Here is a 23,674-nt window from a genome sequence, read left to right as displayed (position 1 = left end):
CGGCGCTGCCAGGCTCTGAAACCCTGGTTACAGGGACACGGCTCAGCCCGTAAAGACCTTACGCTGGCGCTCCCCGCTTCAGTCCCTCCTGCACCGCCATGGCGAGCGGGGCCCACGAGAGAGCGCGGGAAACACCTCCACTCCCCGAACCCTGACTGACGCCGCGGCAGCTGAAGGAGCCACCTGCGGCCCAGCCCGCGCCAAGCCGGCTCCCCGCGGACTCGCCTCCTCCGCCCCACGCCCTCCCGGGGCGTTACCTGTACAGGACGTAGGTGGGCGAGTCCAGGCTCAGAAACCCGTCGTCCATAGGGGACGGCACCGCTTCTCCGGCCTCGGCCGCCATCTCTTCACCCTGCTGCTGCAGCTGGGCTGGCGGTGGGTGCGGCTGGGGCGGCGGCTGCTCCGGCTGACCCGCCTCGCCGCCTGCCGCTGCCTCCCCGACCCCCTCGGTGGCCGCCATCTCGCCTCGTCCGCTGCGGAGGTGGAGGCGAGGCCCCGCCCCTTGCCCCCGCGGCCCGCTTCCGGTTTCTCGCTTCCTGCCATAGAGACGCGGGCCAGAGCGCCTGGGCGGGCGCCTGGGTGTCGCCGGGATCCTGGGAGGAGCCGTGGGTGGCTGGGGTTGGGGGTCAGGGACACGATGTCCAGCCTTGCTCTCTCGAGGGTCTCCAGCTTCGCCACGAGGAAGCGCGCACGTGTCTCTCCAGAATGTGCTGGCGCTGTCAGCCGCCCCCTGTCGGGGACGTGGCGACCGGGCCTCTGACCGAGCGTTGGAAGCCGTCGCGAGGCCGAGGGCGGCTGGCCACGGCTCGCCCGCCAGCCCTTACTCTCAGGAAAGAGCTGGCCTCCAGCGCGCCATTTTCTTCACTGCACACATTCTTTTGAAAGCTGAGTTTATCAAGAGGGGTTTCGATAATCCAGGGATTTGGTCTTTCGGAGCTGACAAGGAATAGGCGAAGGCGTTAGGAAGCGCTTTTCTGTGCGTTGCAGGACACAGGCATTCGCTGCACACATCTCCGGGGGTTCCCCGTTCTGTGAAGCAGGTTATGGGCGAGAGTAGCCGGCAGGAAAGGCCAGAAAGATGAAGCCGGTGGAGGGCAAAAAAAGGCTGGTGCTCCTGGACTGCGGAGATGAAGGTAGGGTGGGCAGCACACGTGCTTCAGTGGGGAGGATGTGATCCAAGCCCCGTAATGAAGCAAAGGGATTGGCCAGGAACCGCAGTCTGAATTTGGGCTTTGGAGCCGGCCATCCCATATGGTCACTGGTTCGAGCCCGGGTCCCGGCTGCTCCGTTTAGGATGCAGCTCCCTGCTAATGACCTGGGAGAAACAGCAGAAGATGCCCCAAGTGCTTGGGCTCCTGCCACCCATGTGGGGGACCCTGATGGAGCTCCTGGCTTTGGTCTGGACCAGCCCTAGCTTTTGTAGCCATGTGGAAAGTGGACCAGCAAATGGAAGGAAGATCTCTCTCTGTCGTTCTACCTTTCAAATAAAGAATTTTTTTAAGCCTAAGAATGTTGTGTTAGGCACATTTTCATAACCATAATGATATATCTAACCTAAGTTTCTTTTGCAGGAGGGCCTTGAAGGGTCACGGTTGGCCCTTTGGCTTTCTGGTTAAAGTCAGAGGGTGGCAATGGCAAAACATGTGCTTCTGCAGAGAAGGCATGGGTCCAACTTGGCTTTTGTAACCAATCCTCTCATAGGAACTACTGTCAGATCTTACCGTCCTACCGGCATCACCAACCCTTGACTTTGGGATTTGAATACTGGGATGTATTCAGAAGGCAAATCCTGTTGAAACCATAACAGATGGGTTACTATAGATGATTGGCATTTGAAGAAAGATTTGAGGGAAGCGAAGGAGTGAGCCAATGTGGGGAGATCATTCCTGGCAGAAGTCCAGAGAACTAAGGCACGGGGGTGGGGGTGGTGTGTGTGGTGAGTTTATGGATCCAGGAGGCCCACGTGGCTGCAGTGTAGTGACTGAATGGAAGGGACACAGGACAGTTCAGACTTAAGACAGTGCAGCTAACACAGAGCCTTAAGGAATTTTGGATTTTACTTGCGAGATGGGAAGTTGTAGGATTTTGACTGTGGAGTGATATACCTTGTTATTTACCAGACACTATGATGTCTATACTGAGAATGAACTGTACTCTGTGTATTCAGAACACAATAGTATCACAGGGAAAGGTGAAAGTGGGGAAGACTGGGCGGGTTACTGCAACAGTCTAAAGGAGAGATGGTGGCTTAGAAAACCAGCGATAACGTTAGAAGTGGTGAGCTCAAGGGAGACCCGTGCTGAGGTGTAGCAGGTAAAGCCACTGCCTGCAGTGCCAGCATCCCATGTGGGCACTGGTTCTAGTCCCGTCTGCTCCACTTCCAATGCAGCTCTCTGCTATGGCCTGGGATAGCAGTAGAAGATGGCCCAAGTCCTTGGGCCCCTGCACCCATGTGGGAGACCCAGAAGAAGCTCCTGGCTCCTGCTTTGGATCAGCCCAGCTCCGACCATTGAGGCCATCTGGGGAGTGAACCAACGGATGGAAGACCTCTCTCTCTCTCTCTCTGCCTCTCCTCTCTCTGTGTAACTCTCTCAAGTAAAAAATAAATAAATCTAAAAAAAAATTAAATACACACATATCATATGACCCAGCCATCCCACTCCTACATGTTCACTGGAGGGAAATGAAAGCATGTGTCGATGCAAATGCTTATAAACAAACAACCATAACAGCTTCACTTGCAGTGGGGATATATTGGAAAAAACTCACATATCCACCACTAGGTGAATTCATCAGTCATGAACTAGCTATGTAATGGATTACTACTCAGCAATACAATGGAATGAACCATGGACAGACACATGAGAAAGTCTTGAAGTAATCAGGCTGAGGAAAAGCAGCCAGACAAAAATAAGTGCATACCAAATGGTAACGATGGAAAGCACGTCGTGTTAATTGGGATAGGCACATGGGAGCTGGGAAGGCTGGGAATAGTACAAAGGGATCTGAGGAAATCTTGGCAGGGAATGTGAAGTTTATCACTACAAATAGAGGTGTAGTTATATTTTGGCAAAGTTCTTTATAGTCCATATATAGCCCATTCTATATGTAAGCATTTGATAGCTCGTGCCACATACAAGAAAATGCCTATCCTGAGAGCTACGAGCATGCCTTTGCCTTACTGAATTACTCTGTACTGTTTGCCTCAGGTTTTGTTCACGCTGAAATGATGCACCTGATTGTTCTGTACTGAAGTGAATGTGCTTGGCAGAGGCCAGAGACTTACCACTCTTCCACTGAGATGTGGACCACATTCTGTCAGCATAAAAGTACTTGTGGCAAACAGGTGAGATACTACTCAGGAACACTCAGTGCTAAACTCATGCTAGAGAATAAACTAATATTTTTCTGACATTAAAATGAGCACTATTTTAGCTACATGTGTACTAGTTTACTTGCTGCTAACTTCACTCTGGAATGACCTGGTGATTGTTTTCCAAAGTAAATATAATCAACTTCCATACTGCTACTATCACTTTACATATGTTAATTTCAATAATGTTTAGATGGGGGCCAGCATTGTGGCACAGTGGGTTGAGCTGCCGTGTGTACCACCAACATCGCATATATGCACCGCCTGCCCCACTTCTGATTCAGCTCCCTGCTATTGCGCCTGGTAAATTAATGGAAAATGCCCAAGTGCTTGGGCCCCGGGAGACCTGGATGAAGCTCCTGGCTCCTGGTTTTGAGTGACCAGCAGATGGAAGATGCCCCTCCTCTACCACTGTAACTTTTTAAATAATTATTTATTCATTTATTTGAAGGTCAGAGAGAGAGACAGAGAGGGTGGGCGGGCTCTTCAACCACTGGTTCACTCCTCAATTGGCTGCAACATCCAGAGCTGAGCCAATCTGAAGCCAGGAGCCAGCTTCCTCCAGTCTCCCATGCAGGTGTAGGGGCCCAAGGACTTGGGCCATCTTCTACTGCTTTCTCAGGCCATAGCAGAGAGGGGGATTGGAAGTGGAGCAGTCGGGTCTCGAACCGGTGCCCATATAGGATGCTGGCACTGCAGACAGCAGCTTTACCTGCTATGCCACAGTACTGGCCAGATAATGTTTTATCTTGTAGGACTAAACTGGCACAAAGAATGCTATACTTCTGTGGTGAAATGGATCTTCACTCTGAGACAGAAGTCATGTTTAACTTCTAATCCTGAGATCTTTGGTCAGATCAGTCATCTTAGAAACATTATGTACCAGCCTAAATCAACACAAAATCTACTGTAGGCACTGGAAAACAAACTCTTAAGAATATTCCTGATTTATAATAAATCAGTAACATAATATTTAGATTGTCAGTAGTATGGGAAGTACCAAAGGCAAATGGAAGAACACGATCAATTATTACATGTAATAAAGAGCAGAACAACAAAAACTAAGCTGAATTTTTATACAAGTCTTTATTTACAACTTGTTTAACAACTGTACACTTTTTGCAGCCTTTGAAAACATTTTTGTACTTGAATGGGAAAATATAGTTTGACCAAATCTTAACTTTATTCTTCATATACATATACATATATTATATGCATACATATAAACACATACACATAATACCATTACAAGTTGGCAGTCATAAAATTAAGATGAGTAAGTGATATCAAAACAAAACATAAAATTTCAAAAAAACTGAAATCCATCTTCTGATGGTGGTTTATTGGACTTTGTTTTTGTGATTTTAGTTAAAATTTCTCATTTAAGCTGTCTAACAAGTCATTCACCTCAGAAAACCAGTGAGAACATCCACCAATCTCAACAAATAGTAAATTGTACATAAGTTGTGTAAACAGGTGGAAAAATGATTGGACACCATTATGTACAAAGTTGCTAAATCTGTATTGTGTTTTAATTGGGAAGTGAGAAATTTAGAGTCCTATGTGGACATCATTTCTGGATTATACTGATAAAGAATAAAATTGTGAAACAAGAATATTCCTAGCAATATCCTTTTTGCAAAGGCTAAAATGCAAGGTGGATAACTGTAATATCAAATACGAAACTAACAATTCACAGAGCAATCAATACTTAAGACACGAGTGTAAGGCTTTAGAGCTGGTACTGTCATCAATATGGCCCCAACTCCAACGTATGAAGGTGTTTCAAGCTCATCTGAAAAGCTTACAGGGGAAAAAAAGCCTCTTTTTAATCCCCAAATTTCTGACACTCTGAATCTGTTAATCAAAATAAGGCAATTTATGAAACTATTAGATATGTTTGAATTTTACTAATCATAACATAATCACATAATCCAAAGTTAAGCGTTATAAATAGTGGGCAACTGTCAAAACATGAAACCTGCAAAACAAGATAAACCTGGAAATGATCTTCGGAGTACAAAGCATTCGTAATTATATAGAAACTGTAAACAGCAAAGTTAGTGACAGTGATGACATTTTAGTGCATTTGAATTATAAATAACTAAGACTCTTAAAAAAAAAAAGACTACTGTTAAAAAAAAAAACTAAAAGGCCCCCAAATCATCTGCTGGTATTTGTGTACAGTCACCTCCTGTATTTATACTAAAATGCTATTTCTTATTTCAAGCATATTGAAAATTTCCCTTAACTAGTATGAGTCTGTAGAACATTATGTAAACTAGGTCACCAAGAAAATGATTAAACACTCCCAATCACATCATTACTCATCTGTCCTTGAACTACAATATGGATCTCATTATAACTTGCATGGAATTTGACACTATTAGATCAAGTTTGCCACTTGATTACAAAAATTTAAGAAGCAAGAGGGGACCATCAGGACTTCCTAGTAGTGTAGTTTTAACTGAGCACCAGGCTGATTCAAGAGAATTATGATTTTCATTAAAAAATTCAAAGATATATACCCATACAGATCCTTTTAATTAAGTACTTTAATAACAGGCCAAGTAAATTATCTTAAAAATGTTTTCATTAGCTAAGTTGCTGGAATAGTAAATGCTTGCTTCATACATAAAACTTAATTTGATTATAACCCAAGCTAATAAGAAGAGAAGAAGCTATGAAGAAAACCAAATTATTTGGATCTTGATGTATATACCTTTGATGTGGAAGACAGTCAAATGTGAATTTAGGAGAGAAATATTTAAAGGGACAGAAAAAAAAGTTGGTAACTTTCATTAGATCTATATAGGTTTAAAAATAATAGTATATAATAAAGTTTATCAATTTTTATTTGATAAGTACACATATCAGTTTCTGCTTGATAAATGTTAGACAACTATAAATCAACTTTAAGAGTATATATGTATATAAAAGGAAAAAACCTAAAGATATCAAAAAATGACCCACAAAATGATTTAATCACTTGAAAAATAAAGTGCTCAGAATCTATTTTTAAAAAATGAATATACTGAAAACCAGCTAATGCAATGGAGTTTTGATTTTTCTCGTGGTTGTTAAAAACGGCTGGTATTTTCTAAGAAAGCTTTTTCAACTATGGTGGTAAAATGCAAGAGCTGTCAGAAGTTAATCGATGGCCTTCATTTTATCCCTGTTTTTGTTTGGGTATTACGAGTTCTGTCAAATAGCATTTCTACACTGATGGAAATGTTCTGTATCTATGCTGTCACACGTGGCTGCAGAGCACTTGAAATGTGACCAGGTGACTAAGGAACAAAGTTTTCACTGAAATCATCACATGTGACTAGCGATACTCTTATCTAGGTCAACAAGGGCAGCCAGTGGAAGTTAAGACACAGTAGCAATGAATTAGTAGAAGACATTCAAACAACTGCATTCTGCCCTCCTGTGTCTGTGTTTAATTTCTGATTTTTTTTTTTTTTTTTTTTTTTTTTTTACTTTGGAAAGAAAAAAATTAGCTCTCTCCCTAAAAGGTCAAGTCTGCCTTCTTTGTTTCTGGGCTGCTGTCTTGTGGGTGCCCCGCCCGAGCCAACACATTTCCGGGCAGGGTGACACAGAATAGTACAGAGACTTCATACCGTGAAAGAAAAAGCACAAAGCACCTCAATGTTCTTACCAGCAAATTTCCCTATTCTTTGGCAGTAATCATGTGTCAGTTCATCTAACAACAAACATCTAGAGACTTTTGCACTATGATTTGAATACTAATACATCCAAGTTATACAATGAAGAGTCCTGGTTCCTAAAACAAAAACCCAAAAAACCTCTCAACAGAACAAGCTGAAAATTTTGCTATGTATGCATTTTAAAGAATGGCCAAGTGGTTAAGATGCCTGTGTCCCAAGTTGGAGGACCTGGGCTTGGCTCCCAGCTCCTGACTCAAGCTAGGAGGCAGTGGAGAAAGCTCAAGTGACTGGGTCCGTCTTAAAACCTGGATTGAGTTCCCAGCTCCTGGTTTCAACCTGGCCATTGCCAGCATCAGGGGGGTGAACCAGAGGTGGGATGTCTCTGCCTGCCTGCCTGTATCTCTAAATGAAAGAAAAAGAAGAGGGCCAAGTTCACAAAGTGTTATCTGTTAAAGAACTACTATGAATATTTTTGTAGCACTTTGACACTGTTAGTGTCTGACTCGTCAGTTTTCATTCTCCTGTCTTTGGGTATTTGTGGTCAACGCTAGGGACGATTTTGTAGGAGACAGGCAGTTAAAGTTAAGAAAATCTCATTAACTAGAAGACTGCTTGGTTTTTATTAACACAACTCCAGAAAATGAAAAGTTTCAAGTGTGTTTTTGCATTTGAGGGGATTTAGCTTCATGAAGACTGAAAGTCGTCTCACTGGGACATAAAAAGTAGCCCATGCCCTCAACTTCAGATTTTCTAGACTTAGGCCTTCTGACTCCTGCCTTTCAAATTGGAATAGAAAATGCCACAGGAGTGTGGAGGGAAAAAGTTTCCTAATACTAGTAAAGTGCTGCAAAGTATAAATAGTATATAAATGATCAGGACAGTAAATAATACCACACTCATCTCTAACAGCAATGAACACAAAATTAAACACACTGGCAAACCTCTCTACAGTAATCACGGTCCACAGGTTGACACACACACCACCAACACACATGGCTCCTCTGGAGTAGCTTCCAACACAACTGCTGACTGCCTGCCTTCCTTCCATTTCCAGGCCTCTGGGCTGGTAAGCCTGCTCAGCATCTCCCAGGCACAGCAAAGCCTCAGTGTGCTCCGGTAGTTTTCTTTTTCTCACCTCGAGGTTGCTCTCCTCACGGTATTAATTCCTTCTCTAAGCTCCAAGTATAATTCAGGATCTGATAGCTCCATGAGCCTAAAATTTCAAGTCTGTAGTCATTTCTGGTTCTGTCGTCAGATCCTAAGCACCTAATTCTTAGCCAAGTGGCTCACTTAGAACATACTTAAAAATGTCTACTTCGCTTTCATTTTAAACAAAACTTTGTGTGGGCTACTCTTTGTAATTAAATAAAATTGAGCCCATGGTTTGCAAACCATACAGCAGATCTAGACAACTGTTAGGAAGTTGGTCACAAATCTCAGCCACGAGGTTTCTTCTCATCTCATCAAATCATAGCATGTTAATGATGAACTAAAACCTCTATCTCAGGTTTAGTAATGGTTTAAGTGTCAAAATGAAAATAAATGTTTTCCCCTCCACTAATTAATACCTAGAGTTATACTATGTGTCTAGTTAACAGCTACTGAAGGGAAGGACATTTAGAAAATAAGTTACATTTCTGTTTACGCTGTTATTGAATGATCACATAACAGAAGATTACATGTAAAGTATTACTTCAAGAACATCTGTTAGGATAAAGTTTTCACTGTGTTAGTACTTCCATCTGCCTGGATATTCACCCACAATTAGGCAATTTCTTAATGTAATCATCCATTGTATTTACTAGAATGGATTTGCCTTAACAGACTTCTGCTACTTTCTTAGATTTCTATTCTGACTTAACACACAGCATGCAAACCTACTCTTACAAATATTACTGGAAAATATGAGAGAAAGAAAAATACTTTAGAGAGACATCAAGTAATTCTGATACATATATATATATATCTGCATTTCTTAGGAAGCATTATGGACCCTGCCACAAATGCAAAAACCATATACTTGCCATGATCAGGTTTATTATCTCGTTTCTCAAATAAACTAATGTCCCTTCTTTATCATTTAGTGTAATGCAAAGATATTCACGCATTGTCTTAACAACATTAAATGAATTTTCTAAGTTTCAATATTCATAAAGGTATTACATATGGCCTGGTTTGGTAAAGGCTATTTATAATCAGCATGGCCCTCCCAAAAGTATCATCTATGATTTAAGGGATATATGTGATGTCATGTGTGCTTTCACTCTATAAGTAGAAAGCTAAATTTGAACACTTGTGTGATTTGGGGGAACTCAGAAAGGGGGGAAATTAGTTGTATCAGCTGCACTTTTTTTTTTTTTTTTTAGTTTCTGAGAACTAAACAGCATTTACTGTAACACATTAGAACATTATTGTGCTAAACTTAGACAATAAAACATTTTCAAAGTTTTCAAGAAAAGGAACACTAAGTATTCTTTATAAAGTAAAAATTTAAGTGACATATACATTGAGAGTATGCTTCCTCATATAAAAACATAATGACATAAAATATTAAAATCATAAAGAATAAATTTTAAAGCTTCTTTCTAAATGTTACAGGAACTGGGTTGAATATCTGCCAAAATAAGCTGCCACTTTATTAGTTAAGGACTAAAGCAGCAGAGATGATTTTTTTATTGAAAAGGAAACCCTTTTCCCTTATTGAAAAGACAGCACTTGATGTAACGATCCTGATTCTGATGCCCACTCACTCTGCTCGGTCTATCCTTTCCCCAGCCTTGAGGATGGCAGAGCAATGTCACTGCCCAGGACAATGCTGCACCAGTCGAACGATCACATCCTCATAATATAGGAAGAAAAAGCAAAAATATTCTTCCATAGCTTAACGAATAGACAACAAAAGGCATTTTATCTGAATGCTGCTATTTTGGTATTCTTAGCAGAGGCAAGTGCCCAGGGCATTTCTCACTTTTGGACGAATGATATCCTTATCCACGTGGCTATCAACTAGCTGGAGTTCCACTTTCCAGATAAATCTCACTTGTTCCAGCTGGGGATAATTGCAACATTCCTAGAATCAGAGATCTGGACAACTGCAAGCAAAACGCGAGAGTTAAATGAATTTTTAAAAATTTAGGTTTCTGCTTCAAGATAATTCTTGTATTGGGAAAAAGATTTTAAACATTTTTAACACAGTGTAATCATTAACGGTTGAATCCTTGTGTGGGAGCGGGATATACTCAAAAGTATTTCATATTATTACTTAGTTACCAAGAATACACCAACTGCAAAGGAGGTGTGAGTAAAGTAGCTCACAAATAAAATTTATCTTTTCTTCAATGTAGCTCATCTTTCACTTGACAATCACTCACTACCCACCTATTCCCACTGCATGGATACTTCTTTGTGAGAACTAAGGAAATATACAGGCTGATGTTTCTGACTGGGTAAGCTTTAGCTTCCCTTGGTACAACTGAGCTTTCATCATTCTAATACAATCACAGCCCACAACACCACCTTCACACTCTAAATCATCTCAGGAAGCCAACTACACCTGGCTAAGGACATCCAGTGGAAATAATTCAATGCTGCTAAATTTTGGAGCACGGGCCTTTTACTTAGGGACTTCTTTTTCTTGGTTATTATCAAGTAGTAAAAAAATTTGATCCAGTTTTTGAAAGTTCATTTAAAATATGTACAATTGTTATTACTTATTTTCTTTTCAGATATATTTGCTGGATTCTTTCATTTCACATATGAACTATAGACATAAATGCTATGTTTCAATATTGTTTAGGCATTTATTTTTATTTTCTTACCCTGTTTAGAAGGCAAATAGCCTGTTTCTAAGAATTCAAATACTATGACAGCGGCTCATGGCCACTTACCAGATTAACACTGCACACTCCTCCCACCAGCTCCAATACCAGCACCTGGCGACTTCATGAAGTACTATGTACAGGAGTCTGTGACAACAGAGCTTAGCACATCCAGATAAAGCCCCTAATGCTATACATCATCACCAATCTCTTGAGAATTATTAACCATTAATGGAGAAAGAGAAAGAACATTAACGCTGTCCAAAAGCTAGACAAAGGAATGGCTGCCATGGTTACTGCTAAGTTTTAGTCTTGGCTTTCCAATAGCTAAAATATATTCAGATGCTATATCTTATAAAAACCTGTTCTGTTTTCAAACATCAGAAAATGTTTAGAAATATAATTTCTTCTAATGTAATGAAAGTTACAAATGTAAATACACAAATCATAGCATACAACAGATGCTAAAGAAAAATCTGAAGTAAAACCTCCTTCTAAAATCTTGGCACCTTTCCAATCCATTTAGAAAAAAATATCTGGATAGAAGCCCAGGACTGAGCAGTAATTACAGCCTCTCAGCTCACAGAATATAACTCACTTATTGAGTAAGTCACAGGCTTGCTTCCACCTGCCTTACTCTAGGGGTATAATGTCCCCATAATTTTTATTTTACCAAGACTAGTAGTGTTCATATCCTAATCTGTTTCATAAGCACTTGAATCCTCATGTTGTTTGTGAAATAGGGTGGGGATGAGAAGCATCCTACATGGGCTTTAACCTCTCATCTCCTCTGTCGCATAGGTCTGCTCAGCCTCCTGAAACCCCGTAATGCATGCTTCTCACATGCAGTTGTGTGTGACTGCTGATTCTCGCTGCCTTGGAGTATTGTCAGAGAGAAGTGCTCATGCTGAGATCAGACTTCTGTGTTTAATGCCAAGAATTAGCACAATGCATGGGGTCACTTCTGTGTATATGCCAATGCCTTTCTTCAAGTATGTTCTCTAAGACCAAAAATGCTTACAATTTTAAGTCAATTTACCTATAAAAAAGGATTTTAAAAGCAAACACATGAATTTAATTTCTGAAAACCCTTAATTACATTTAGCTTGATTCAAAGTTACTTATTTGTATTTAACATTTAAACCTAAATGAAACCTGATCTTTCAAGCAGCAAGTACATTAAATAGGTTTTAGGTAATCTATCCAAAAACAAAAAACCCTGACCTAATTTCAGAAACTATTTTACTTTTTAAAAAAAATTTTCTAGAAGAAAAAGGCAAAGGAATTCAATATAATTTGGGGTCAAATACTTCTATGCATCAAAATGGAAAGTTAGAAGGCATTTCATTTTCACACAAATGTTTTGCTTTTATAACTATAGCACCTTAGACAGACGAAGTGCCTTACAATGATTACTCTGCAGCCATTCATCAATGTAAATAAACCTGATTTACCATTTAAGCATTTTGAAACCTAAGAAAATCTATTTAGTAACAAATCCAAGGACTAGTAGATAGATTTAAGAAAAAATGCAGAGAGCTCTCCTAACAACAACTACATACAAGAAGTCACTCAATGATCTGAATGACTTGCATTAAGTATAAGGAATTATAAGAAACGAAAGGGTTTATATATCAAGAAATATGTAAAACAAATGAGAAACTAGTTAACAAATTGCCCAAAAGGAATACCTTACTTGTAAGCATAGGAAAAATAAATCTTCTAGATATGGAGAGTAACTGAAAGCATAAATGTCAAGCACATTGCCAGAATCAATTCTTGGCTACAAAGATACTCCAAAACAAGAAAACAATTAAAAGGTACTGCCTTTTTTCTTTTGTAATTTCCCCACAAATAACCTCACCAATATGTTCAATTTTGCCAGCAAACAAAAAAGCAAAAAATAATGAAATTTTACATGTTTCAAAAACAGTCTCCAAATCTTAGGACAAATTTAATTTTCTATAAAATCACATGAAAACTCATTTTTCTCCCTCTAAATAATTCTACCGGGTGCCTTAAGTGACATGATTAGCACTTCTGCCAATGTATTCTCGTCTTTGCAAAAAGTGCACTTGCCAACCATTTTTTATAGTAAATATGCAAGTTATTTGAAGTGCATTTGGAAAACAATCAAAAACACAGATTAATACATCATAAAAAGATTAATTCCCTTTAAACAAAGACATTCTTATAAAGCATGGTAACACATAGGCACAATAAAGAATATAAATTTATATCAATTATTGGCAGAAAATCTAATTCATTACAAAGCCTATACCATTGGGGAAGAAGACATTTTCGTACAAATAAAAGTATTACACTATTATACAACACTTTTAATTGGACATTTACAAATTTTTGGCACATTAAAAGGAACTCAAAGGACTATAAAATAAAGGACAAGATAAACTAAAAGAAAGATACAGGAGAGAGAAAAAGTCCTCAGATAAGAAGCACTAAATATTAACATCAAAGGAAAACAAAAAAATAAGCTGGCTGACTTTCCTGAAATGCTGCTACACATAACAGAAGGATGCTCTGAATGCAGGTTTTACTTCTAACGGCAAGACTTCTCTACCTTGCTGTGGCTGGTTGAACATGGCCTGGGTAGGATCTTCTTGTGCTGGTTGCCTGTCTTTGCCTAGCCAGAAATGACTGCCCTGAACCTGTGCTAGCCAGTCTATCTTCAGCCGCCTTTTTATGCAGAGTCATTCCCTGTAACGTCAAAAAACAAGCAAACAAACAAAAGCAGTCAATGTAAAAATAGTGGAATAATACATTTGTCACAAAGGAAAATGCCATCATGCAGAATTTGTTACGTTGCACATAAAGCACAATTAGGAAATATAGATTACAATCTTATATAGAAGCATTTTAGTTCCAATAATTAGTTACAAATCTTTCTTTGGAAAAATTAAGGATTAATTTTTTGAATTTACGATAACCAAAACAATAGGCAACAGAGACAATTTGTAGGAACATACTATCCACACTCAATCATACTTCCCTTTAAAATTAAAACGCATAAAGTGATTTTCCAAGGGAAAAAAGGGCAACTGATTGGTAGCAGCTGATTTGGATGGGTTTTGGAAATCACAGAGTAGAAACGCTCTTGTTTGTTACGATGGAAAGCCACACCGGACATTATACATACCACTGTGATGGCTCGCTTCCCTTCCAGGCAGCTTCCCTTCTCAAAGAAGCTAAGACAAGTTCCTGGCAGCCCACAACACAGGGCTCCACCGAGAGCAAGGGAGTCTTTCCTGAAGACAGGGGAAGGGCACTACTAGCTTAGAAGAGACAGAGGGCACACTTGGTGGAGTGCACCTTAACAGGAGGGAGGAAGTCGCCAGGGTGACAGCTGAATGTGGTAAAGACAGTAACAGCGCTGCCTGACTAAATGCAGATCAGGGAAGAACGCAGTTTTGGTGCTCATCTAGCAAGTCAACAGAGCGTTCTGGCTGGACGACTGAAGGACTGGGAGCTGCTGCTTAATTGGATACAGGCAAACGGAGGGAGGAAGGAAGCTGGCCGCAGGAAGAAATGAGCAAAGAGGCAAAAGGAGTCAAGTGGAGAGGACAAGCAAAATGAAAGGGATTCAGCTTTCCTGGAATGAAAAGAACAAAGCACAGGAGAGGAGGGCAGAGAGAAATTTTCCCATTACTAGCTAGCTTCTAGGGAAACGACTGCCATGGCCTTGTGTTGTTCACTTAACGTCAGTCTATCGTGCATACCCAAATGCACATTTCCTCAATGAGAAAGTTCAGAACATTTTTTAAGCTCAATTTGAAAACAAAGCACTTAAGGATCTGAAAAATTAACAAATATCTAAACTGACTACATATACTAATATATATTAGTTAAAATATTCTTTTTCATTTTCACATTCAAGAAATTGGGGCAAATTCTTCACATATTTTTAAGACATCAGTAACCATCACATGACATTCAAGGATTCCCTGAGCTACTTCAAACCTCTCTCCAGCAATCATCTCATGTCCACTTCAGTCAGCTGGGCTGCAGGGCTCTCTTAAGGTCAGTGTGATGCTGGTGCTGGTAATCTGACCTGAACATCTCTCTCTGAGGAGTGCACAATTAGGACTACTCTTTAGAACCATGGTCACAGAAGAAAGACATCTGGTTCCATAAGAATTTTTAAAGTACAATTTTTAAAGTAAAAAAAATCAATCAAAAGTATTAAATCACTAACAAGGACTAAGGTGTAGAACGCAAAGATTGTGAGCACCATGCTTCAAGGAAGACAATGAAGAGACAAAATAACTGTGAACAGAATTCTCAGAGAAAGTCCCTAAACAGTGTTTTCTATTATTAAATGGTAATTCTCAAGAATCTGTATTTGTTAACAATAAGAGTTTTATAAATCCAATAGGATTTCTTTTTTAAAAAAATTGCGATAAAGCCTTAAATATATAGTTTTGACCAAGACAAAAATATGTGAGGACATAACATGTTACTTGTTTATGAATTTAAATTTACTTTTGTAATATTTGAAAGACAGAGAGAGACAGGGAGAAAGGGACCCTCCATAAGCTAGTTCATACCCCAAATGCCTGCAACAGACCAAAGCCATGAGTCTCACATAGCAGGCAGAGACCAAAGTCCTTGAACCATCATCACCTGTTGCCTCCCAGGGTACACTTTAGCAGGAAACTGCCCTGAAAGTGGAGGTAGGACTGAACCCAGGCATGACAACATGGGATGTGGGCATCCCAAACTATATCTTAACCACTATGCCAAAATTCTGCCCCAAATTTATAAATTTTGACAAAGATCAAATCAAATTATTAGGCCAGGGATACTAACCTTTAAAAGGCTGTATCAATTATAACTGTAACATACGAACAAAGGTGTTGTGCCATTGTCAGGCCTACAGGGTCACAAGGCAACCATGAAAGGAATTTGGTTCCATTTCCTGTCTCACATAATTAACATTTTAAAAAGAAAGAAGTGGTCCTTTTGGGAAGAAGAAGAAAAAGAAGGAAGGCAAAAAACCTGAGAAAAAAACGTCAAAGAAGTTGAGCATTTTAAAACACAACTATTCCCATTCAGACCAGAATGCAAGTGCATGTGTTTTCCCCTGTAGCATGTGTAGTGTTGTGCGCTCGATCACTCAATCACAAAACCACCTGTGGCTTAGGATCTGACCATTATGGATTTCCTAAACCCCATGCGATGGCTAAACCATCAATGTAAATACACTCAGCAAAGGTGCTGAAATAGTTCACATAGACAAAAGCCACTGCATCTATGTTAGGCATTATTCATGTCCATCTTCCGTAAATTGTGGCTCTGAGGGACAGAAATTAAACTGACATTCATTTTGCTATCTTCTCAGGTTTTCAAATGTCCTAAACCTATTTATGGTGGTCCTAATACAGTCCTAGGGTGAGCGTTAGCTAAGCTTCTATTAGTGTGTTAGGTTAGCAATTACTTTCAGATTCACTTGGTAGAATTACTTCTACAGTAAAAGTAGTACAATTCACCAAATTTTGCATTACATTCTAACATGCTATTTTCTTACCATATTGTACCAGGCACTAACAATGTATTTCTCCTCCATCTCTCTTTGACTCTTCGTTTTCTCATATTCTTTCTAAAGAACAAACATATGTATACATGTAAAGATATAAAACAATATAAATAAGATGCTTACAATTAATTGCCTAAATCCATGGGTATTTATAAAATACAGCAAGACTTCCAGAACATAAAATTTAAAAACCAGTATTTTATGGCATAGTATATAGCATACTACCTCCAATGAATGGAAAAGTCGGTCCCGTTCCTGGAGCTGATTTTTAAGAGCTTGTATTTCTGGTGCTGCTCCTTGATTCTGTTTAGGATCTAAAGTGCGGATAACCTACAAAAAGTAATGAAAAATCTAAAAACTCTCAAACTTAGATAATTTAACATTGAAGAATACAATTATTTAAAAAAGAAGCAAAGAATACCCAGCTATCTTACAAGGATACTTTAAACTGTAAATGTATGAAATTATATAAATTGTTCCAACTTTAGCATTGTATAAAGAATCAATTTTAGGAAGTAATTCTGGTTTAAAATTAATGAATACTGCCACAGGAGTATTTCTACCAGCTTCTACCCTTTCCCTGTCCCCTGACTTGGCTCAGCTCCCTGACTCTGAATAGCAGGAACTTTCAAGAGCTGCTGGTCCCAACGATTTCAGCCTAGCACTGTGACCCCGTTTCCTCTTCTGCAAGTTTAGTTTGGTCATGGGCACTGCTGGCAATTTTGGCTGACAAGCCACAGGTCTCTAGGGAAAGGTCTTTTTTTGAAGGATAAAGGTGTTTTCGTCTTTAAAAGGCAGAGAAACAGAAACAGAGACAGAGAAAGATCTTCTATCTGCTGGTTCATTCCCCAAGTGCCTGCAACAGTCAACACTGGGCCAGGTTGAAGCCAGAAGCCTGGAACGCAATCAGGGCTCTCATGTGTGTAGCAGGATCCAAGTACTGGAATCAGGAAGCTGGAACTGGGAGAGGACCCGGGACTTGAACTCAGGAACTCCAATAAGGAGGCAGGCACCAAAACTGCATCTTAATGCCTGCAACTGATGCCTGCCCACCTTTAAGACTTTTACACACACACACCCCACGCTTGTTTTGGGGACTATTTTAAAATAATTCACAGGAGCCAGCGCCATGGCTCACTCGCTAAATCCTCTGCCTGTGGCACCGGCATCCCATATGGGCACCGGGTTCTAGTCCCGGTTGCTCCTCTCCCAGTCCAGCTCTCTGCTGTGGCCTGGGAGGGCAGTGGAGGATGGCCCAAGTGCTTGGGCCCTGCACCCGCATGGGAGACCAGGAAGAAGCACCTGGCTCCTGGCTTCGGATCGGTGCAGTGCCGGCTGTGGCAGCCATTTGGGGGGTTAACCAACGGAAGGAAGACCTTTCTCTCTGTCTCTGACTGTCTAACTCTGTCAAATAAAAAAAAATAATTCAAACTCATGACAAATATTCCTCACATACTTTAGAGTGCACCTCCTTAGATTAAGGATATTATCCTACATAATCATAATACTATTATTATCTGTAAGAAAACCAGCAGGGGCTGGTACTGTGGCTTAGCAGATAAAGCTGCTGCCTGCAGCACTAGCATTCTATAGGGGCACCGGTTCATGTCCTGGCTGCTGCACTTCTGATCCAGTTCTCTTGCTATGGCCTGGGAAAGCAGTAGGAGATGGCCCAACTGCTTGGACCCCTGGACCCATGTGGGAGACCAGGAAGAAGCTCCTGGCTCCTGGCTTTGGATTGGCCGTTCATTTCCTATACCAGCTATATTTTCTCGGTAATTCATTAGTAATCTTCAGGGTGACCTGGTGTGATCACTGCTTCTTGCTGAGGTTCTTTTGTTTCTAAAAAGATTTCTTGTTTTTTTTTTTTTTTTTTTTTTGGTGGTAGCTCTCTTCATGAGATGTCACTGTTCTGTGTGGACACTGTATTTCCAGACTTTAATGAGACATGATCATGAAATAGAACGAGATGCCCACTAATTCATACTTACACTTTTGGCTTTCTCTAAGTATTTTTTATATCGTTCTTCCATTTGCTTCATTTCCTCTTCCTTCTTCCGTAAAGCTTCTTGTAATTCTTCAATTTTTAAGGCTGCATACAAAACAAAGCAAAAGTAATTTTTTAGATTGCAACAACTTTAAAAACATTTTACTTGACAAAATAAATAATATGTGGTAACTGAGAGACTGTTTAATCTATTTCTATACATAAATTCAAATCTTATTTTTTTACAAGAAAAAGTCAGTATGGAAATGCATATATTACATTGATGACTGGGTAAACAAATGTGACATATAGGTACGATGTTATACTGTCTATCTTTAAATTTTATACATACTACAACATGGAGAGATTACACTAAGTGAAAATAAAAGGATAAATGAAATAAACCACATATAATAGGATAAATTTCCCATGATTCTACTTGAGACACAAAATAGAAGAGTGATTACTGAGAGGGGCAGAGAACACAGGCAGGGTACTGGGGGATACTATCAGTTTCAGGTATAGAACTCCAGTTTGAGAAGACAGAAAAAGTTTTGTAGACGAGTGGTACTGGTGATGGTTGTACAGGGTACATGCAGTTAATGTCACTGAATTGGACATTTCAAATGGTTAAGTTTTGTTATGTGTATTTTATCATAAGTTATAAAAAGTAAAATCTGTCTTGTCTCCCTACAAAATAAAGTCAAGCTATCTACCAATGTCAAAATCAATGGAAGGCCGGCGCCGCAGCTCACTAGGCTAATCCTCCGCCTTGCGGCACCGGCACACCGGGTTCTAATCCCGGTCGGGGCGCCGGATTCTGTCCCGGTTGCCCCTCTTCCAGGCCAGCTCTCTGCTGTGGCCCGGGAGTGCAGTGGAGGACGGCCCAGGTGCTTGGGCCCTGCACCCCATGGGAGACCAGGATAAGTACCTGCTCCTGCCATCGGATCAGCACGGTACGCCAGCCGCAGCGCACCAGCTGTGGCGGCCATTGGAGGGTGAACCAACGGCAAAAGGAAGACCTTTCTCTCTGTCTCTCTTTCTCACTGTCCACTCTGCCTGTCAAAAAATAAAAATAAAATAAAATAAAATAAAAAATTTTAAAAAAATCAATGGAAACACAAGTATGGCTGACTTATATCCAACTACACTATGAAAGTATCTAACCTCACACATTGCTGTTTAGCCCAGCAGTTAAAACATGGGTTAGAACAACAGTGTCCTACACTGGATCATCTGGATCCAATTTCCAGGTTTAGCTCCTGACTCCAGTTTCCTGCTAATGTAGACCCAAGGATGCAGCGGCGATAGTTTAACCAACCAGGTCCCTACCCATGTGGTAGAATCAGACTGAATTCACTGATCCTGGCTTTAGTCCTATCTAGTCCCAACCATTGCATACATTTGGAGGGTGAACCAGCAGATGGGAGCTGTCATTCTACCAAAAAAAAAAATTGAACTTCATATATTCATTAGAATTTACAGTTAAGGAAAAATTCTTAAGTATAATTAGAAATTTAAGACATATAAGGTGATTATATACTCATTCTGTAAGTCAAGCTAATTTTTTAACTCCTGGAATACAAAGTAGGGCCTCTTCTAAAAGAAACAATTTTATATAAACTCATTATCATTAGGGTAGTTGATGGCTAACCCAATTTAAAACTATGTTAATGAAAATTAACTGCAGAAGAGAGGTCAGGATGGCGGAGCATACTGCTCTAGTCTAGAAGAAGATAGTTAAAAGAAAGTGGAGAGAGTGCAGTCTCTGGGAAGAGGTAAGGAGAAGGCAGAGGAAACTCCAAGCAAATTAGAGGGACAGAGCGGATCTACATGGAGGCTGTGGACGTGCAAGACTCTGAACCCCTGTAGCCGATAGCCTAGGTACCAGCTATGGAGTGAGGTGAGACCAGAATGCAGCAGCCCAAACCACTGAAAATAAAGCTGAGAGAAGAGTCTGGCATGAGTCCAGCTTGGAGCCTTGTAGGGGACAGTGTTCCTGCCAATCTAGAGGGAAAAAGCGGGCATGTTTCTATCTCCCAATTTCCAGGCACTGGTGTCCTGTAACAAACCGAAAGAGGACCAGCTCATGTCTGCTTGCCCAGTAACTAGCAGAAGAGGAGACGCCTGAGTCTGGCTGGGAGAATTGACAGGAGATGTGGGAGCCTTGTATGCCAGGACTATGAAAAAACTATGGCTACATGGGAAGACGGCAGGTGTGACTGGCACTTCTGGCAATCACTGTGGGCAGCTCCACATGCTCAGGCATCCCTGATTCCCTGGTGAGGGTCATTGCTGCAGGATCCATGTTCACACTGAGGACTGCATGGATCCTCTGTGTGGTTCTTGTGGCAGTGTGGATGAAAACTGCACCCATTGTGGCTAGCGCCCAGGCATTGCTCTCCTTTGAAGAGAGGAGGTGAGCCTGACACTAAGCCAACAGAGCAGAACAAGCCTCCCCTCAGGTGAAAAAAAAAAAAAAAAAAAAAAAGAGAGAGAGATTTATCATGCCCAAGTTGGGTGCCACCTTGGACACTCCTCTCACTCTGGAGCACTGAACAAAGCTCCCTGATCACACCCAGCACATGCCTCTGGGTATTCACTGAAAGAGTGGATACTCCACTAATCCACAGAGGCCCAGTTCAAACATAAAATCCTAACAGGGAGAAAACAAAGAAAAAACCAACAAGTATCTCCACAAACGTCGAATAATAAACACAGCAATTCAAGAAAGAAGAATAAAGAAGACTCATGACATTCCCAAAAGAACGCAATACTTCAATGCTGGAATGTGAAGAGGTTGATGGAATGCCAGAAATGGAATCCTAAAAATTGATCATAGGATTACTTAGAAGTAATCAGAAGCAAATTAATGAAATAAAGAAATCTGTACATGACATGAATGAAGTTTTTTCCATGAAACTGAGATTCTAAAGAGAAATCAAAACAAATACTGGAAATGAAGATTTCAATACAACTCAATAAGGCAAAAGAAAGAATATCTGAGTTAGAAGACAATCTGGAAATTTTACACTCAGACCAAAATAAAGAAGAAGAAATTAAAACACTAAAATACAGTGTAAAAGATTTATGGGATACTATCAAGTGACCCAAAACAAGTCTTAGGAGTTCCTGAAAGCTTGGAAAGAGAGAAAGGATTAGAAGGCCTTTTTAGTGAAATAGTAACAGAAAACTTCCCTAATTTGGAGAAAGAAAGGGACATCCAAGTACAGGAAGCACAAATTCCTAACAGACATGACCAGAAAAGATCTTTACCATGACACACTGTAGTCAAACTCTCCACAAGAAAACATAAAGAAAAGATTCTAAGATGTGAATGAGAGAAACACCAGATTATTCTCAGAAGATCTTCAATTAGACTCACAGCAGACTTCTCATCAGAAACCTTACAAGTAGGAGAGAATGGAGAGATATGTTCCAACTATTAAGAGAAAAAAACTGTCAAGCCAGGATACTGTACCCTGCAAAGCTATTTATGAATGAAGGTGAATTTGTCACCATTGTCCAGCCTTACAAAAGATGCTTAAGGATGTGCTACACAGAAAAAACAGAAACACAGTCATCACTATGAAATAAGGTAAAGGCAAAAAATCTCCAAGTAAAAATACAAAGGAAATCAAAGTAAACAATAGGAATATTTACGGAAAATGGCAGGGCCAAATCATTATTCTTCAATAGTCACCTTGAATGTAAATAGCCTCAACTCTCTAGTTAAAAGATAGACTGGCTGAATGAATTAAACTACAAAATCCATCTATTTACTGCCTACAAGAAACACATCTCTCCAATAAAGGTACCCGCAGAGTGAAAGTGTAAGGATGGGAGAAGTTGCAAGATGGCAGAGTATGGAGGGAGCTTACTGCTCTAGTCCAGGAGAAGATAGTTTAAAAAAAGTAGAGAGAGTGCAGTCTCAGAGAAGAGTTAGGGAGAAAACGGCAGCAGAAACTCTACTCAAATTAGAGGTACACAGTAGACCTACATGGAGGGCATGGGCGCCGCCTACAACCCAACTCCAGAAGCCCAGAGCCAACACACCAGTGTTGGAAAGTGAGGTGAGACCAGACTGCAGCAGCCCAAGCCACTGGTGCTAAAGTTACAGGAAGAGCCTAGAGGGAATCAGGCTTGGAGCCCCATGAAGGATAGTTTACCTGCCAAACTAGAGGAGAAAAACAAAAGGAAGCACACGTTTCTCTCCCCGATCACTTTAAATGGCATTCTATAATAAGCCAATAGAGTGGGTACCATTTTGGACATATCTAACAGCTGCTCCAGCTCATGTCTGCACCCAGCAACCAGCCTAGTGGACACTCCTAACTCTGGTGGGGAGAACTAACAGAGGGCTGGGAGCTCGTGACTGGGCTTCTGTGCAGGCTGTGTGGGGGGACTCATGGTGTGGCTGGAACGTTGGGCAGTCACTGTGGGAGGCTCCACATGATCAGGGCTCCCTGGTTACCTGGTGAGGAACATTGCTGGGGAATCTGAACTTACTCTGAGCATTGTACAGATCCTTTGTGTGGTTCTTAGGGCAAAGTGGATGAATATTATACCCACTGGGGGCTAATGAACAGGCACTGGTCTCCTTTGAGGAGAGGAGCTCAGCTAAGAATAAACTTCCCTTCTGATTAACAAAAAAGAGAGAGAAAGAAATTTACCCTCCCCCCAAACCTGGGTGTGTCACCTTAGATATGCCCTTCACCCTGGAGAACTGAATAGAGCTTCCCTCGCCACACCCACTACAAGCCTCTAGATAGTCACTGAATGCAGAAACTCCACTTATCTACAGAGTCATAGTACAAAGATAAAAGCCACCAAAGCAAAAAAAAAACAAACAACAACAACAACAACAACAACAAGAAAACAACGAGTATCTCCACAAATGCTGAACAACAAATACACCAATTCAAGAAACAAGAATAAGGAGGACAAAATTGTGGGGAGCAACTCGGACTAGACTAAGTTACTGGAATTAAGACTTGTTCTGTGCATCTGCTCTCCCACAATATGGCGCTGAGAAGGGAGAAACAGCTTCTACACAGCTGCCTCCAGTTCAACCAATAAACTGTAGGACCTGCTCCTGATTGGAGGAGAGCAGCGTACTCAGCGTGTGGGTAGCAGAGTTGGGATTGGTGGAAGAGGACTATAAAGGAGGAGAGAGACAACATGCACCAGGAACATCTAAGGGGAACATCTACCTGAAGGAACACCTGTGCAGCCCCCGAGAGAGCCGGCCGGCGGTGTGCCGCTCCCCTG

At 40.8% G+C, this 23,674-nt stretch overlaps 2 protein-coding genes and 1 long non-coding RNA gene across 5 annotated transcripts in view; 1 reads left to right on the top strand and 2 right to left on the bottom strand.

The window, feature by feature from the left end:
• The window catches only part of FNTA (farnesyltransferase, CAAX box, subunit alpha), a 32,452-nt gene extending 31,975 nt beyond the window's left edge, over positions 1-477 (bottom strand). For both annotated transcript variants that reach the window (XM_008273904.5, XM_017350343.4), the window contains exon 1: positions 258-477. In XM_008273904.5, the coding sequence (XP_008272126.1) occupies positions 258-460 (203 nt within the window). In that variant the 5' untranslated portion in view covers positions 461-477. The remainder of the gene's footprint in view (positions 1-257) is intronic.
• Positions 478-551: 74 nt separating this feature from the next.
• LOC138848527 (uncharacterized) lies at positions 552-2,623 on the top strand. The gene is made up of 2 exons (XR_016229151.1): positions 552-1,133; positions 2,390-2,623. It is a non-coding gene; the product is annotated as an uncharacterized LOC138848527 (long non-coding RNA).
• Positions 2,624-4,440: 1,817 nt separating this feature from the next.
• Positions 4,441-23,674, bottom strand: part of HOOK3 (hook microtubule tethering protein 3) — a 125,696-nt gene continuing 106,462 nt past the window's right edge. For both annotated transcript variants that reach the window (XM_002720760.6, XM_051832317.3), the window contains 4 exons: positions 18,408-18,508; positions 16,642-16,746; positions 16,408-16,479; positions 4,441-13,580 (listed from right to left, as the gene is read on the bottom strand). In XM_002720760.6, coding sequence (XP_002720806.1) covers positions 13,440-13,580; positions 16,408-16,479; positions 16,642-16,746; positions 18,408-18,508 — 419 coding nt within the window. In that variant the 3' untranslated portion in view covers positions 4,441-13,439. The remainder of the gene's footprint in view (positions 13,581-16,407; positions 16,480-16,641; positions 16,747-18,407; positions 18,509-23,674) is intronic.

Source organism: Oryctolagus cuniculus, chromosome 2, assembly GCF_051225735.1.
Source record: "Oryctolagus cuniculus isolate XC-2025 breed Fujian yellow rabbit chromosome 2, ASM5122573v1, whole genome shotgun sequence".
NCBI lineage: Eukaryota > Metazoa > Chordata > Mammalia > Lagomorpha > Leporidae > Oryctolagus > Oryctolagus cuniculus.
The sequence above is the reverse complement of the archived record's forward strand: the minus strand, read 5'-3'. Positions and strand labels throughout refer to the sequence as shown.